Source organism: Taudactylus pleione, unplaced genomic scaffold (genome assembly GCF_031769625.1).
Source record: "Taudactylus pleione unplaced genomic scaffold, aTauple2 ptg001443l, whole genome shotgun sequence".
Classification (NCBI taxonomy): Eukaryota; Metazoa; Chordata; class Amphibia; order Anura; family Myobatrachidae; genus Taudactylus; species Taudactylus pleione.
In genome coordinates, this window is record NW_028285842.1 from 679761 (window position 1) to 696585 (window position 16825).

A 16825-nucleotide genomic window follows, 5' to 3' on the forward strand; every position below is an offset into this window, starting at 1 on the left:
TTCCAGAGCCCAGTGAAGGGATAAGTATAGCAGGGTACATTTCTGTTGTAATCAGTAGATGTATGCAGTCACCCCTACACATGGGGTAATTCCAGCTGTGCGTGGTGGGACCTCCAACCGACCCCTACACATGGGGTGATTCCAGCTGTGTGCGGTGGGAACCTCCAACCGACCACTACACATAGGGTGATTCCAGAGCCCAGTGAAGGGATAAGTATAGCAGGGTACATTTCTGTTGTAATCAGTAGATGTATGCAGTCTCTGTGCAATAGTGGTGATGGAAGGTACTCACCACACCAGCTGATCTGAGGATTTTAAGTTTTCCCATCTCCTTCCAAATTAAAGGTCTGCTTGGAGCAAAGGCCTAAATGGGGAGCAGGCGCAGAAAGCATAAAGGCATGGTCTGTCAAAGTGATGGGGCTTCATGAATTAGACAAGGTTTTTGCAGTCAAGTTGTAGATATAGGCCACAGTCAGTTGTTGATGTAGGCCAGTCAGCCATTCCTGAAGCATCACCCCAGAGTGAGGCGGAATGCCATGGTCCATCAGGTGCCGATGGTTTGGAACAGATCTGGTTACCTTTCGCTTCCGGTTCTTGAGCGATAAGCCAGGGATTTTTTTTAGTGTGGCGAGGAACAGACAGGGCAGCTCCGAGTAGACCCAAGTACTAAACCGAAGACTTAGTCTCGAGTAAAGGTGGAATTATATAATCAAGTTCAGAAATGCAGATCAGAGCAGACATGGCATACGAGGTCCAATTTAGAGACGTGCTGAAGTGGAGGTGAGATCCAGGCCGAAGTGGTCCATACAAGTAAGTGTAGGCCTGAGAGTGGATGAGGCAAGAGGAGGAGGCTCAAGGCAGGGATCATGAGATTGGCAAGGGAGCAGAGACACTCTAGTGACAGTGGTCTCCAGGGCGGATGTCTGAGACACTAATCGGCAGGGTGAATACTGAGCTGAATGGTGGGCTGCAGAACAGATTTAGGTTACTTAGCACAGAGGTTCCCAAATGCCACCATTATACTCCAGGTTTTAGGCATAATCATGGTTGAGCACAGGTTACTTAATTAGCACCTCAATTTGATTTAACCATCTGGACTCAAACATGGATAGCCTTAAAACTTGGACTGTAATGGTGGAGTTTTGGAACCTCTGATTGGGTGAGTACAGATTAAAGATCATGGGACCCATGGGAGAATGTGCCAGGCATAATTGCAACACAAAGCTTCAAGACATTTTTGACTCGTCAGAGGACGGTTTATAATGGAGGTCAGATGTCACCAATTGCATATATATATATTGCTAAGCTCCTGCCCTTTCCAGAATTCTTGATCTATTCGCAGAGGACTTTGAATCCTGACATGCTCAGTATTAGGAGCAGTGCAGTCTCCTATTACAGCTGCACAATCTAGGATAGTGGTGGGCAATATGCATCATGTAGACTGCTGTTGGACTACACATCCCAGCATGCCTTGTCATAGTGTTAGCATGCCCTGATCCACCTGTGGATCTTTTAACATGTCAGTGACTAATTAATACACCTGTGCACCTGCTGGGTGACCTGCAAAACGTGACCTGTTTGGCGTCCTGAGAAACTAGTTTGAGAACCAATGCTCCAGCTATATGACACAGGCACCTATATATTATATCACACAGTGACACTTTTTGTGTAGCACAGCCGGTTGCTACATTTTGCGTCATTTGGACACAGCGTGATGTCACGATTCACAGGCCTATGGGAAGGGGTGGGGCCAAATTTACGTGATTATCGTAGAATTGCGTCATATTGGCTGTTTATACATTTCTAATGGTAATGAAGTCTACTTAAGTTGCCAATTGGAATAAAATTACAGACCATCTTGAACTCACTAGTAGAATGAACCTTTGGGACATTGTAATCTGCTACGCAATGTAAAATAAGATTCTTTCCATTAATTTCCAGCAGATGGACAGAACAGCGGCAATACCTCGGAGGGACATCTCCTTTTGTCTCCAGATTGTGACATTAAAGATAACATCATCACACAAGTTTCTTTAGGAGAAAACACTCTTCCCCAAAATATACATCCAGTACTTCCCAGTTCAACTATATCATCTGATGCCTCTAATATTACTAATGACAACATTTGTCCTGATACCTCAGATAATGCTACACATAGTACAGTTCAAACAGGTGATAAAGTATATCCATGCTCTGAGTGTGGGAAATGTTTTACAAGGAAATCACGTCTTGTTACACATCAGAGACATCACACAGGCGAGAGCCCATTTGGCAAATGTTTTACACACAAATCAGATCTTGTTGCTCATCAGAGAAGTCACACAGGTAAGAGGCAATTTCCATGTTCTGAGTGTGGAATAAGTTTTTCACAAAAATCAGGTCTTGTTACACATCAGAGAAGTCACACGGGTGAGAAACCATTTCCATGTCCTGAGTGTGGGAAATGGTTTACACACAAATCATCTCTTGTTAGACATCAGAGAACTCACACAGGTGAGAAGCCATTTCCATGCCCTGAGTGTGGGAAATGTTTCACATATAAATCACATCTTGTTCTACATCAAATAACTCACACAGGTGAGAAACGTTTTCCATGTTCTGAGTGTGGGAATTGGTTTTCACGGGAAGAACACCTTATTCGCCATCAGCGAAGTCACACAGGTGAGAAACCATATCCATGTTCTGAGTGTGAGAAATGTTTTACACATAAATCAGCTCTTATTATACATCAGAAGCGTCACATAGGTGAGAAGCCATTTCTATGTTCCGAGTGTGGGAAATGTTTTACACAGAAATCAGATCTTGTTAGACATCAGAGATATCACACAGGTGAGAAACCATTTCCATGTTCTGAGTGTGGGAAATGTTTCACACAGAAATCACATCTTGTTACACATCAGAGAAGTCACATAGTTAAGACACCATTTCTGTGCCCTGAGTGTGGGAAATGTTTTGCACAGAAATCACATCTTGTTACACATCAGAAAAGTCACACAGTTAAGACACCATTTCTGTGTTCTGAGTGTGGGAAATGTTATAAAAGAAAATCAGATTTTGTTACACATCAGAGACATAACACAGGTGGAAAAACCTTTCCATGTTCTGAGTGTGGGAATCGGTTTTCATGGGAAGAACACCTTTTTCGACGTCAGAGAAGTCACACAGGTGAGGAGCCATTTATGTGCTCTGAGTGTGGGAAATGTTTTCCACATAAATTAGCTCTCGTTAGGCATCAGAGACGTCACAGAGGTCAGAAGCCATATCCATGTTCTGAGTGTGGGAAATGTTTTACACAGAAATCAGATGTTGTTAGACATCAGCGATATCACACAGGTGAGAAACCATTTCCATGCTCTGTGTGTGGAAAATGTTTCACACAGAAATCACATCTTGATATACATCAGAGAACTCACAGGTGAGAAACCATTTCCATGTTCTCAGTGTGGGAAATGCTTTACACTGAAACCAACTCTTGCTAGATATCAGAGCCATCAAAATGGTGCAAAACCATTGCCATTTTCTGAGTCAGGGAAATGGATTTCAGAGGAAGAACACTATTTGCCATCAGAAAACTCACACAGGTGAGAAACCATTTTGATGTTCTGAGTGTGGGAAATGTTTTACACAAATCAGATCTTGTTCCACATCAGAAATCACACAGGCGATAAGGAATTTCCCTGAGCTGATAGACATAACACAGAGATACCTTATGGAAGGCAATTCAAATAAGCAATCATACAGTATATAAACAAGTAATATTTTAATATACACATAGTGGATGTAAGTAACCAAAGTTAGAACAGACATCAATCAACAATAATAATACTACATTGTTATATAGCATTCTAATTAATAATCCTGTGAATGGGCTTCAGACTATTAAGGAGATTAAATAACTTGGCTTCCAGTAAAATCTTCTTTATATAATTATTTCAGCAGAGTTACAATTGATATTAGAGCATATGTTCTCAAACTCTGTCCTCATGACTCCAAACAGTGCGTGTTTTCCTGGTCTCCCCACAGAATCACAAGTGAAACAATTAGCTCCACCTTTGGCTATTTTAAAATGTGTCAGCAAGTAATGATTACACCTGTACACCTGCTGGGTGACCTGGAAAAAGTGAACTGTGTGGGGTCCTAAAGGCCGCGTTTGAGAACCACTGTATTAGAGCAATAGTGATATCAGCCAGGCATGACGTGGCGTGACAGCTGTCTTTCAAACTTCAATCCAAAATGTTCTCACACACATCACTTCAATCCTGCTTTTTATCTGAAACTATCACTAACATTTATAATGTCTTAATTATAAGTGGTTGGCACAGTTCCTGGCATCTTCCCATCAGTTATGGATTGGTTGATGGAGCCCTGCAGTTGTCTGGATATCAATTCATCAGTGAACTTCATGAAATGGGATGGTATTAATCTGTATCAAGTGCCAAGTTTAATGGGGTCTTCTCCAAATTGAGATCCACGGGGACAGGTGGCTTGTTGACATCTCGAGCCCGCCATCTCCTCAGCAAGCTGTTGAGTGTCTTTTGCGTAGTCATGCAAAGTCATCCATGTGCCACCGTCTCAACCAGCATCTGATGCCTGTTGATTACACGCCATCAAGATATAAGAAGCACGACTGCAAAAACAACTTGCATGAAGATATTTTGGCATTTTGCCATCTTCCATGTTTTAACACTCGAATATTCTATATGGTGCATTTTCTATACGTCAACTTTTATTAAAGTCTTATCTTTCCTAGTTCAGAGATAAAATATTGATAGACAATAAGAACATTTATCACTTTTAAACATTGCAGGATGATTTTAATAGCATAAATTCACTTTACACAAATTCCTTTTCTCATAATATAAGATACATTTTATTCCCTCTTTAACAGGGTTTTGGGTAAATAATAATAATGCGAAACAGATGTTATTACAGTGTTCATATTTTCTAATAAATCCCTTCAGTGCTAAGAACAAGTGAGACTTGTCCTCAACAAATACTTTAAAAGTACTGAGGATGAGACCCATTCATCCTTCGTACTGCAGGAGATTAAAGGGGGGGGGACTTACCTTACAGCTGATGGTGGCCACTGGGGGGAGTCATGGCCTGATTACCTCATTACTGCAATACACAATGACATCAAGCCCACCACTTAATTGAAATGGCTGGAGGGCCTTAAAAGTGCCTTATCTCCCTCATCCTAGGACCTAAAAATTGTTGGGCAACCTCAATGAAAGAAGGGAGTTGACTTTTTCAAATGATGTGTTCTCTCTAGAAGTTGTCCGGTGAACAGCGTGTTCTCCAGACAAAAAGATTCTATGCTGTAGAAATCATTATGAAGTCCAGGGATGGGGGAGGATCGCTCCTGTCAACTTCAATAAATTCGTGGACACACTTCCTTGAATGCAGGGTACATTAATTGCTTGCTCTCCATGTTAAATGTTACTCATTTGAAAGATGAAGTTCACATGTTCAGTGAATATGCCCCTTAGTAGTTATTGTCTGATGATCCCTCTATATTACAAAAAAACAAAGAATTCAAGAGATAGGAGAATTCTCACCCATCTCAACATCAATAAACACAGTAGGGCCCTTGATTCATGTCTACGTTTCAAAATGGAGAGACAAATGTAATAGGATGAGAGTTTAGCGATAAACTCACATTGGTTGAGTTTTATCTTCATCATGGGTAAACATCTAGATGAGAGTTAAATACTCTAAAAACAGAGTTCTCGGACAGTTTTTTCCATACTGCTGTGCGTATGCTAAAAGGTTGTAATGATCTTGATTGATTTATTTTGTAAATGTTTTATATTTTTACATTTGCAATATAACTGCCGCTTGTCTTATGTGGTAATGTGCTACATGGATTTTCGTTGACATCACTCGTTACAATAAAGTATTCTATTATGAAAATCTACATGTAGAATTGTTTTTTCCTGTTTTGGAAAGGTGGATTATCCCCTAGCCTGGCACAGTCATAAGATATGTGACCACAGGTAGTTGGCCTTTCAGTGTTTTTCGGTTGCATCTTATGTGACCTTAGAGGAGCACCAAGCTGTGGCTAGTTATCAGAAAGAAGAATGGGTGACGGTCTGGAGAGCAGAGAGGAGGAAGCTATGAGGATATGATTTGTGGAGATGGAAAGGTAAGTGGTGAGCAGAGAGAAGTAAGGGTGAAGATTTGTAGACCAGATAGAAGGTAGTGTGTGTTTCGGGTGAGGGAAGGGTGAGGGTATGGTGGGCAGAGAGGAGGAAGGGTGATGGTCTGGTGAGCAGGGAAGAGAAAGCTATAAGGATTTGAATGGTGTAGATCAGGGAGGGGGAATGTCCAGACTGAGGGCTGTATAAGGCCCGTGGAATCATTCAGTCTGGCCCTCTGAGCTTTTTTTTGCTAGCCTCATCTGGCTAGCAGGGTGCCTAGAATGATACCATACAGCCAGAATCTATGCAGCAGTGCCGCCTGCAGCATCCTTAGGACGCATCAGACGGTCACACCTCTGCCCTTACAGCTCCTCGGAGCATCCTTAGGATGCTTCAGGCATTGGTTATCACTGGGATTTGGGGCCCCACCCCATGTGATGTCACGTGGAAGGGCATGGCCTGCAATAGGCCCACCAATAATGTTATCTATATCAAAATGGCCCTCAGCAGAAAAAAGGCTCCCCACCCCTGGTGTAGATGAAAGGGTAAGAGTCTGGTGAACAAAGAGGAAGGGTCAGGTGAGCAGATAGGAGGAAGGGCGAGGGTCAGGTGAGCAGATAGGAGGAAGGGTGAGGGTCTAGTGAGCAGAGAGGAGGAAAGCGAGGGTATGATTGGTGTACTTGGAAGGGTGAGGGAAAGAAGCAGGGCGGAGGAAGGGAGCTTAGTGTGAAGGAGGAAGTTTGAGGGTCTGGTGAGAAAAAGGAAAAGTGAGGGTTTGGTGAACCAAAGTAAGGGTCCGGTTGAGCAGAGAAGAGTTGGGGTCCAGTGAGTAGAGAGGAGAAAGCCTGATGGCCTGATTGGTAGAGAAGGGGATAGGGTCTTACTAGGGGACTGTATAAAGGGTTAGATTCTGGTAAGTAGAGAGGAATGGTGGAGGTATGGTGAATGGAGAAGATTGAAAACATGCTCTTAACTATTGATTTACATGCCTGTTTTTACTTTGCTGATCTTTGAGTAGTTACATTTACTTATGTATACACTTGCTATGCTGCTTACTTTGTCACTGCTTTATGTCCCTTTTTTTTCCAATGACTTTTGATTCCTATTTGGCCTGCAGTGCCTTGTTTTCCTCATGTGCCCTGTATGTGGCATTCATACCCGTGTGTAGAATTCCCATACTCAGTACAACCTGCTGAGGGGTGAGAGATTACTATAATGCCCAGTACAGCATTCCCAGAATCCTCAGCACCCAGGTGTGTGTGATGACATCACTGACCATGTGGGAGCACTGACACCAGGACCTGCACAATAACATTATATAGAGAACATCACTAACAAGGCGCTGGGCAGAGACTGGCCGGCACAGGTAATGCTGGTGCTTCCGGGGCTTGTGGATTTATAAAGCCTCATTTTTTTATTGTATTGCTGGAGATTTTCCCCATTCATTTCAATGACCTTCCTAAATATAGTGCACCTGTGATTTCACACTGCACACTGCCATAAATAGGAAAAGATCAGAACTCTCAGAGGAGCTGGACCGGCCACTCTATATAATTACAGTACAGCACCGGGTACAGCCCACATTGTGTAGTGTTTATGGCGCCTAGAGAGGTATAAATGTGGGAACGTGACCAAGCTGAGGCCATATATACAGCAGGTGACAATTACATTGACATGGAACTTGGAGTAAAGCATCAGAGAAAACTCAGGAACACACTGGAGCTTATATTTACCCAGAATAATATAAGATTTGTACAATTATCTAGATCAGGATATCGTTTAATTGTCAGTAAAGTACATGTACTGTTTGTGTCTCATTCACTAACCTTATTCTACAGTTTATGACTTTTCTTCCAATGAGTTGTTATATTGCTAAGTAGTGACTTTACATGGTGGCCCGGTATATCATATATGTAACATACATTATACAGATTACACAATAGTAGTAGAAGAGGCATATGGTGGGGTAGTAAAGATACCGTACTGTATATTACATAGCAGGGGCGCACATTGGGGCAGTAAATAGAGGGCAAAGGGGCACACGGTGGGGTAGTAGAGATACCATTCTATACATTATACAGAAGGAGCACACGGTGGGGCAGTAGGTAGAGGTACCATACTATACAGAAAGAGCACACAGTGGGGTAGTAGAGGTACCATTCTATACATCATACAGAAGGAGCACACGGTGGGGCAGTAGATAGTAGAGATAGAGTACTGTACATTATACAGATTACACACCCATGGGAGAAGGCACATGGTGGGGTTGTAGATAGTACTGTATATTATACAGTTGATTATTACTGTTATAAATAAATTTTATATATATATATATATATATATATATATAGTATAATTTGGATAAAATTGACTATTCTCTGAATAAAGTATTTAAAAGGAATACCACAACACAATGTATCAAGAACTCTTTATCCCTAAATTACAGTACATGAGATATTGATTCCTCGGAAGGGGAAAGTTCTAATAACATGTCTTACAGGGACTTCAGAATGGTTTTTTTTAGGCAAACACCCCAAGGAGACACGAAAAAATACAAAGACAGATGGCGAAAGATCAGGAAAGGGAAAGGAAGAGAGGCAAAATAGAAAGACAGACTGGTGGGAGGAACCCAGAGAAAGGAGAAGATACATGAAGTATGTATAATATCTGATCCCAATAATTCAAGTGATGCTTTGAGAATTATAAATCTCATTTAAAAATGTTTGAATGATGACCAAGTCTCGATCCTTACCAAAGGAATTTCCTTCTCCCCAGCATGAGGTCTAGATAGATTTGATTTTTAGAAGGATCTCCATTTATTCACAAGAAAAATCCTTCTCAAAAATATTTATTACAATCAAATGTCCCTATATTAACAAAAATGATAGATCTGATCAAGAAAATATTAATATTCTGACGTCTCAAGATCTCTCAACTGTACAGATATTGGAAGACTTGGAACAAGAAATGTAATAATCCAATGGTGGCATTTCTGAACCCTTTGATAGAATCATATTTGTCCTCCAGTTAAGGTCTACTAAGACCTTGTTTCCAGAGACTTGGATCAACTATTTCTACAGAACAAACCTTATGTGGATAACAACTAAAGGGGAGAGAAAGGCACTCCCAACAAATTTCTAAGTGGCAAAACACCATAACTAAATCTCTCGGATAAAGTGGGGAATGCCATAGTTTGGCCAAGAAACATGTACATTGATGAACTTAGTGATACTAACTGTAATGAACTATTCCTTAATCCCACTCAGAATTTTCTGAGGGAAAACCAGTTTTATCCTACCAGTTTTTAAGAATAGGATTATGAACAGGAAAGACTAAGAATTGCTCAAGATAGATAGACCCAAAATATCGACTATCTTCCCAAGATACATAAAAATGACAAAATACCACATAGAAGGCCAATAGTCTCTGGTGTAGGGAACTGAACAGAAAAAGCTAGTATTTCTAGAGACCCACATCTACATAATTATGTAATTACCGTCCTACACTAGATTCTATGGACGTTTTGAATAAACTCCAAAACCTAAATGTCAACCCAGGGCTTGTATCATGTGACATTGAAAGTTTTTATAACAGCATAAACCATGAAAAAGGCATATCAGCAAATATTTAATGGGAACACAGAGCAACTTCCACAACTTTCTGGCTTCACTGCTTAAATTAGTCTTGATCAGAAATTATTTTACATGCAATGAGCGCTACTACCTCTAGGTTAGAGGGACAGCAATGGGCACAACTTGTGCCCCCACTTATGCTAACCTCTACATGGGGTGATGGGAGTGGGAAGTAGTATTCAAGGAATCATGAGAAAATTCCCAGAAAATATTTTGGTACATTGATATTTTGATGCTCTGATGGTTTACATGAGGATGTAGATGACTATATATCCATTCTCAATACTAATGACATTAACCTCACACCATGAGTCAAAGAGAAATTAATTTCTTGGACCTGACCATCAATATTGAAGAGGATGGCCAAACTATGACAGATATGTATTTATATTTTGCAATGTGATTGATTAAGACGACAACTAGGGATGTCGAAGTTTTCGTCAAACTCTATTAAAAACGCAAGTAAAAAATCTGAAGAATCCTCTGTAATATTATTTGGAACATATAATGCTCAATGGAAACAAATCAACAATATCATACAGAAACACTGGCCAACCCTACAAACAGATACAGATATTTATAAAAATCTAATCACCACAAGTCCAAACTAGCTGGAGACGCTCATGTACTATTAAAATTAGTACATACCCATTTAACAACTTAAAAAAAAAAATACAACTCAAAAGGATGTTATAGTTGTGGAAAATGCAGAGCCTGCCAATATGTAGTCCCAACACAGGAATTATGTGGCAGGTATAACAAAAGATGGTCCATTCCAACATATTAATTGTGCCACCATTGGCACAGTATACCACCTGTAATACCCGTGTGGCAAGATTTGAGGAAAACCTCATGGCCCTTGAAAGTAAGAACTTTAGAGCATGTTGGAACTATTCATAAAGCCAATCATGATGCAGCAAAGTTTAAAACCTTAACATCTGTAGCAAGGCATTTTTGTAATTCCATAAAAGTGACTCTAAAAGCATTTGGAATGAGACAAAACATTTGGAAATCTGTGAAGTGGATCTAGATCAAAAACTCAAGTTGAAAACAAATTATATTCTTAATGAATAGGTTATATCCAAGCATTCTTAATGAAGGGAACAGCTATGCACCATTTTTGTGATTCAAAGAGGCCTATTTAATTGATGTGGAATTCTCTTCTTTATTGTTCTAAAGAAACAAAAAATTTACATCAAATCATCTGTTAAATCTAAAACTACGTAAATGTAAATACATATTTTATGTACTCTTGGCTAAACTATTATTTTATATTTCCATTAGTATATAATATTGTTGCCTTACTAAAATTCTTAGGTGTACGTGTGTGTATTATATATATATACACACACACACACACTCAGGTTGAGTCTCCCATATATAAAAAAATGCTTGAGACCAGGGGTATTTTGGATGTCGGAATATTCTGTATTTTGGAATAATTGCATACCATATTGAAATGTCATAGGAATAGGACCCAAATCTAAACACAGAATGCATTTGTGTTATATACACCTTATACACACAGCCTGAAGGTAATTTTATACAATATTTTCAATAATTTTGTGGCTCAAACAAAGTTTGTGTACATACATGAAATTAATTTATGTTTCATATACACACAGCCTACAGGTCATTTTTTTTTATACTTTATTGTTAATAATTGTGTGCCTTAATAAAGTTTGTGTACATTGAACCATCAAAAATCAAAAGTTTCACTATCTCAGTCATGCTAAAAATATTCCGTATTTGGGAGACTCAACCTGTATATATTTTGAAACTTCTATAACATATCTAATAATGGTTATTTCTTAGGTTTAAATACCAGATATAAATAAAATTATCTCAACTTATTTTTCACATTTATACCACTAATACATGAATTAGCATCTGAGATCACATTATTTTGTAATTCACCTTTGTAATTTCATATACAGTATATTGAATATATTTTATACAATCAGCCATATATATGACATATGTTGAGAATCATGTATCTTGAATATTTGTATTGTATATGCATTTATTTCTTTTGAATTATTGGTCTAAATACAAATAAGGAAAGTATCCATCTGATGAGGGGGAGGACTACTTGAGAATTAGATATTTTAATATTGTCTATATTCCTACTGTATATTTAAACTAATATTTACACCAACCTATATATGTATATGTATAGATGACGATGTTGTAATTTTCGCCAATTTAATTTATCTCCCCGTATTCGATTTCTCTGACTTTTTGCCAGTGTGAAAAGTTTGCGCCTTGTAACCAGCGGAAAAGTTTTACCTATGAATACCCGGCGGAAAAAAGTGCAGAATAGGGATTTTGGGGTGCAAAATTGCGGCAAAACCTCTAAACCCTTTTTACACCCCCTCTTAACGCTAAAAAACCCCCACTAAAGACACCCCAAAAAAGCACTTTGAAAAATATGGGTGAAAAAAATCAAAGTGGGGGTACATATTTAAAAACTAGCAAAATAGCTTTTGGGGGTGTCTGGAAGTATGGGGGAGGTGTATTTTTTGGATTGCATGTGCTGAAGGTGCGTTTTTGGCGCTATTTAATGCTTGACTTTAGCAACTTTAAAATATCCTTGCGCCCATTTTCATGTACCCCAAATATGATAGGAATACTTATTTTCTCCCCCCCAAAATGGCTAAATGCTATTCTTCACCACTGTCACCAACGACACTAAATAGCGCCTATTGAGACCATTCAAAGACCCCAAATACCTTCAGCAGGGCTACTCAGGGGTACCCATATAGAAAACACACTTGTCAAAACATCTTCTGGGGGGTGTCAGGCTGATTTCCCCAAAAACGACATGACTTTTCACCTGTTTGCGTTTCACTGGGTCACGTTTTCGCCGATTTGAAATTAAATACGGGGATACGCGGGGGCACGTGCGATACTTTTCTGCTGGCAAAACCTCCGATGACGGCGAAAAGTCCGGCCCCGGACTTTTCGCTTCAAATTGAATGCGGACCTATGAGTTTTAAGCACTATTAAAGAGTCTTCATACAGTAAAGACAAAAGGTTCATATATGAATGTAAATAATAATTATATAAAATACAATTTTTACCATCAGACATTAGCATAAAAAACACAACTCTATGTATGGAATGAACGTGAATATATTCGGGACTGGTACAGTCCATCCAGGACCGCCGTGGTCAAGGAAGTCCTTTGGATACAGAGAATGGTATTGGGTACCTTACACTAATTCTGTCCTTTAAAGACCCAAGTTCAAAATGCAGGTGATAAATGTGTACACAAGGCAGCTGTCCGATTGCTATACTCATATTTGTTCTGTCAGTAGCAACGCCAAAGTGATGTTGGCCCTTCAGATCAATCGTGTGGATGGGAATGTGGTATCTTTAAATCCAAAGTCAGTCCAAAGTGTTGAGGTGATGACGAGCAGTCCAATGGGAAACCCAACGCTGTTCATAACCGCAGTAACTTCATCTACTGTAGCTGTCCAGTCATGTTCCTTTAGTACCCCAGTAATTAAACATATTCAAACTTATTTTCCATTTTTTTTTTAGAATTCGGCGCTCGGACCATTTTTGATCATCGAGTGGTCTTTCCCTTTTTCAATGTAGAAGACCTCACGGGCCAGTGATATTGTACAACTGCAAAACCAATACAGACGCTGTTCTAATGTTAAGAACTCATTCAAATCTCAATGACCCAATATTGTTAGTCCTGTTTGACACTATTCGCTACAGAGGGGCAGAGACTAACATGGCTGAGGTGTTCCAACGCGTACCCCCACCAGGAGGTATGGACTTTTCTGCTGACATCCAGCGGCTCACGGCCTCCCGGTGTAAGTATCAGACATGGCCAGCAGGAACAGTTGACATAAAGACACAATTATATCACTGTCAGAATGTAGAAACTACAAAAAGGTACAAGGCACAAGGATATCACGTAATTGACATTGAGGAACGAGAACATCGGGAACCAGTAACCGGAAGCAGATCTCAAGGACAGGAAACAGCAGGAGCCAACAATGTCGGATCAGCAATCTAACTAAAGCCGTATACACACTTGCCGATGCCGACCAGCGATAAACGATGTTGGGGGAGTGGGGCCATATCCCTCACGATATCCCCAGATTGGGCTGCATGTACAGCTGACTGGGGATATCGTTAATGGCCGGTGGGAGCGCGCATCGTTGGTCGTTCGGACCATACACACTAGACGATATGAACGACATACCGCTGAACGATATCCTTATCGTTCACTTTTATCATCTAGTGTGTACGCGGCATAAGACTAAAAGGGGTATCTTTACTAAAGTGAGAGTTTTTGGAAGTTGAGATGTTGCCCATAGCAACCAATCTGATTATACTTACAAATTTAACTGGCACCTTCTAGAAAATAAATGTGTAGAATCTGATTGGTTGCTATGGGCAACAACTCTCACTTTAGTAAATATACCTTTAATACTCTGACACCAGTATAGTGTATAGAGCAGGTGTAAATAGTTTGCTCATTGGTGAGGAAGTGTGCTCTGGCTGGGCCTGGTCATGTGACTGGGTTTTTAAAGGGAGCCTGAAGTTCTGGCGCACGACACCAAACACATAAACACTGGAGCTGCAGAAGCCGAGAGGATTTGGACTAAATTAGTCGGAAAAAAAAAAAAGGATCACAAAAATTATTCACTTGCTAGATCAGGGGTGGGCAATAGGCGGCCCCCCAGCTGCTGCAGGACTATACTTCCCAGGATGCCCTGCCACAATTTGCTATAAGGGCATACTAAAACTGTGGCAGGGCATGCTGGAATGTGTAGTTACACAGCAGCTGGAGGGTCAGTTATTGCCCACCATCTGCAATTGCTGACATCATCTGAGCCTTCTCCATTATAAACCGTCCTCTGACCACTCAAAACATCTTAAAGCTTGTGTTGTAATTATGCCTGGCGAAAGTGCCGGGCTTTTCTGAGCAGTTCCTGGTTGTAAAAACACAATGGGAAAAAAAACTTAGGGTTCCCCTGTATGTTCAATAACCAGCAATGGGCTCAGTGAGCAAATCCTGGTTATGGAAATACAGGAGATGAAATGAGTTGGGGTCCCTTGTATTTTCCACAACCAGTATCGGACTCTTTCTAGCTGGGGTGTAATGCCACAGCCGCGGGACCCTTTCACCGGGATGATTGTGTAAAAAATAGATGAAATAATATTGTCTTTTACAGTAGAACTAGAAGTCTCAGAAAGCCCCCTGCATGCTGGTATTTGGAGAACCACTAGTATTAGAATGTAGGGAATTAAGGGTCCGCTGGTACGTTTAGTTCATCTGCAAAAGACATATTAAAATAAAGCCAAGACTCACACACCGTGACAGTACACGTCTATTACACACAATCACACATACTCACCTTGTCCCTGGTGTAGATCGTGTCCAGTAGAATCCATACTCACCTACCCCTTGGCTCCAGTCCTCCTCTGTCCCTGTAGGCATCACGTCATCCATAACACAACAACCCGCCAATACCCGAGTCATGGACATGTATGAGGGCTCAGCCGCTGCAGGTCACATAGAAAGGTATTGGCTGAGGGTTCATTGGCTGAGGGAGACGACTCCCCACCTCTCCCAGCCAATGAGCGGTTCCCACCACTGACTTAGATGTTAGGAGCCGCTAGGTAACCTCTAGTAACAGATCCGCAATGGGTGTGGCCACTGCCGGGACCAGCGCATGCGCCCAACACCGGCTTCTAGGGAGGAGCAGCTGCTGCTACAGTGTTACATGTCTACAGGTCATATGTATGTCACACAGCCCCTAGGTCATACATGTGTCACACACCCCCTAGATTATACATGTGTCACACACAGCCCCTAGGTCATACATGTGTCACACACAACCCACAGATCATACATGTGTCACACACACAGCCCACAGATCATACATGTGTCACACACACAGCCCACAGATCATACATGTGTCACACACACAGCCCCCAGGTCATACATGTGTCACACACAGCCCCCAGGTCATACATGTGTCACACACAGCCCCCAGGTCATACATGTGTCACACACACAGCCCCCAGGTCATACATGTGTCACACACACAGTTCACAGATCATACATGTCACACACACAGCCCACAGATCATACATGTCACACACACAGCCCACAGATCATACATGTCACACACACAGCCCACAGATCATACATGTCACACACACAGCCCACAGATCATACATGTCACACACACAGCCCACAGATCATACATGTCACACACACAGCCCACAGATCATACATGTCACACACACAGCCCACAGATCATACATGTCACACACACAGCCCCCAGGTCATACATATATAACACATGTATGACGGGGGCAGCAGCAGCAGCTCAGGCCGGGTCTCCTCCTCCTATTATCCCGTCCGCGTTCTTCTCTCTCCTGCCCCACTGCGGCCTCCGTCACTTCCTGATACTGGCCGCGGCCGCCATTACTCTTCCTGGCAGCTGCCAGTTCCTCCCCTACTTCCCGGTGCCGGTGTCTCCGCGCTGCCGGTGCCCTGTGTGTGCTGAGGGGGGAGAGGCCGCTGCCTGACACTGAGGGGAGGAGGGGGTGAGGTGAGTGATGGCTGCCCGGTGCTTCCACACTTCGTACCTCGGCCTGTGCCTCCATATATACCTCCTCCTACCCTATATATACCTCATATATACCTCCTCATAGCTCATATACATTATATATACCTCCCCATACACCCCATTTATCCCTCCTCTAGCCCATATACCTCATATATACCTCCTCCTACCCCATATATACCTACCCCCCTGCCCGGTGCCTCCATATATATACCTTCTCCTACCCCATACACCCTATATACACCTCCTCCTATACCTTATACCTCATATATACCTCCTCACACCTCATATATGCCTCCTTCTACCCTATATACCTCCTCCTACCCGATACACCTTCTCCTACCCCATATACCTCGTATATACTTCCTCCTACCCCATACACCCCAAATATACCTCCTTCTACCTCATATACCTCCTCCTGCTCCTAATATATACCTCCTACTTGATATAC

The 16825-nt window shown here is 41.4% G+C and overlaps 1 protein-coding gene across 1 annotated transcript in view; it reads left to right on the forward strand.

Annotated features, from left to right (window-relative positions):
* LOC148442595 (uncharacterized) overlaps positions 1 to 16825 on the forward strand; it is a 69076-nt gene that overhangs the window by 10661 nt on the left and 41590 nt on the right. Inside the window, exon 6 of the mRNA XM_088463776.1 lies at positions 1942 to 3387. Coding sequence (XP_088319902.1) covers positions 1942 to 3387 — 1446 coding nt within the window. The remainder of the gene's footprint in view (positions 1 to 1941; positions 3388 to 16825) is intronic.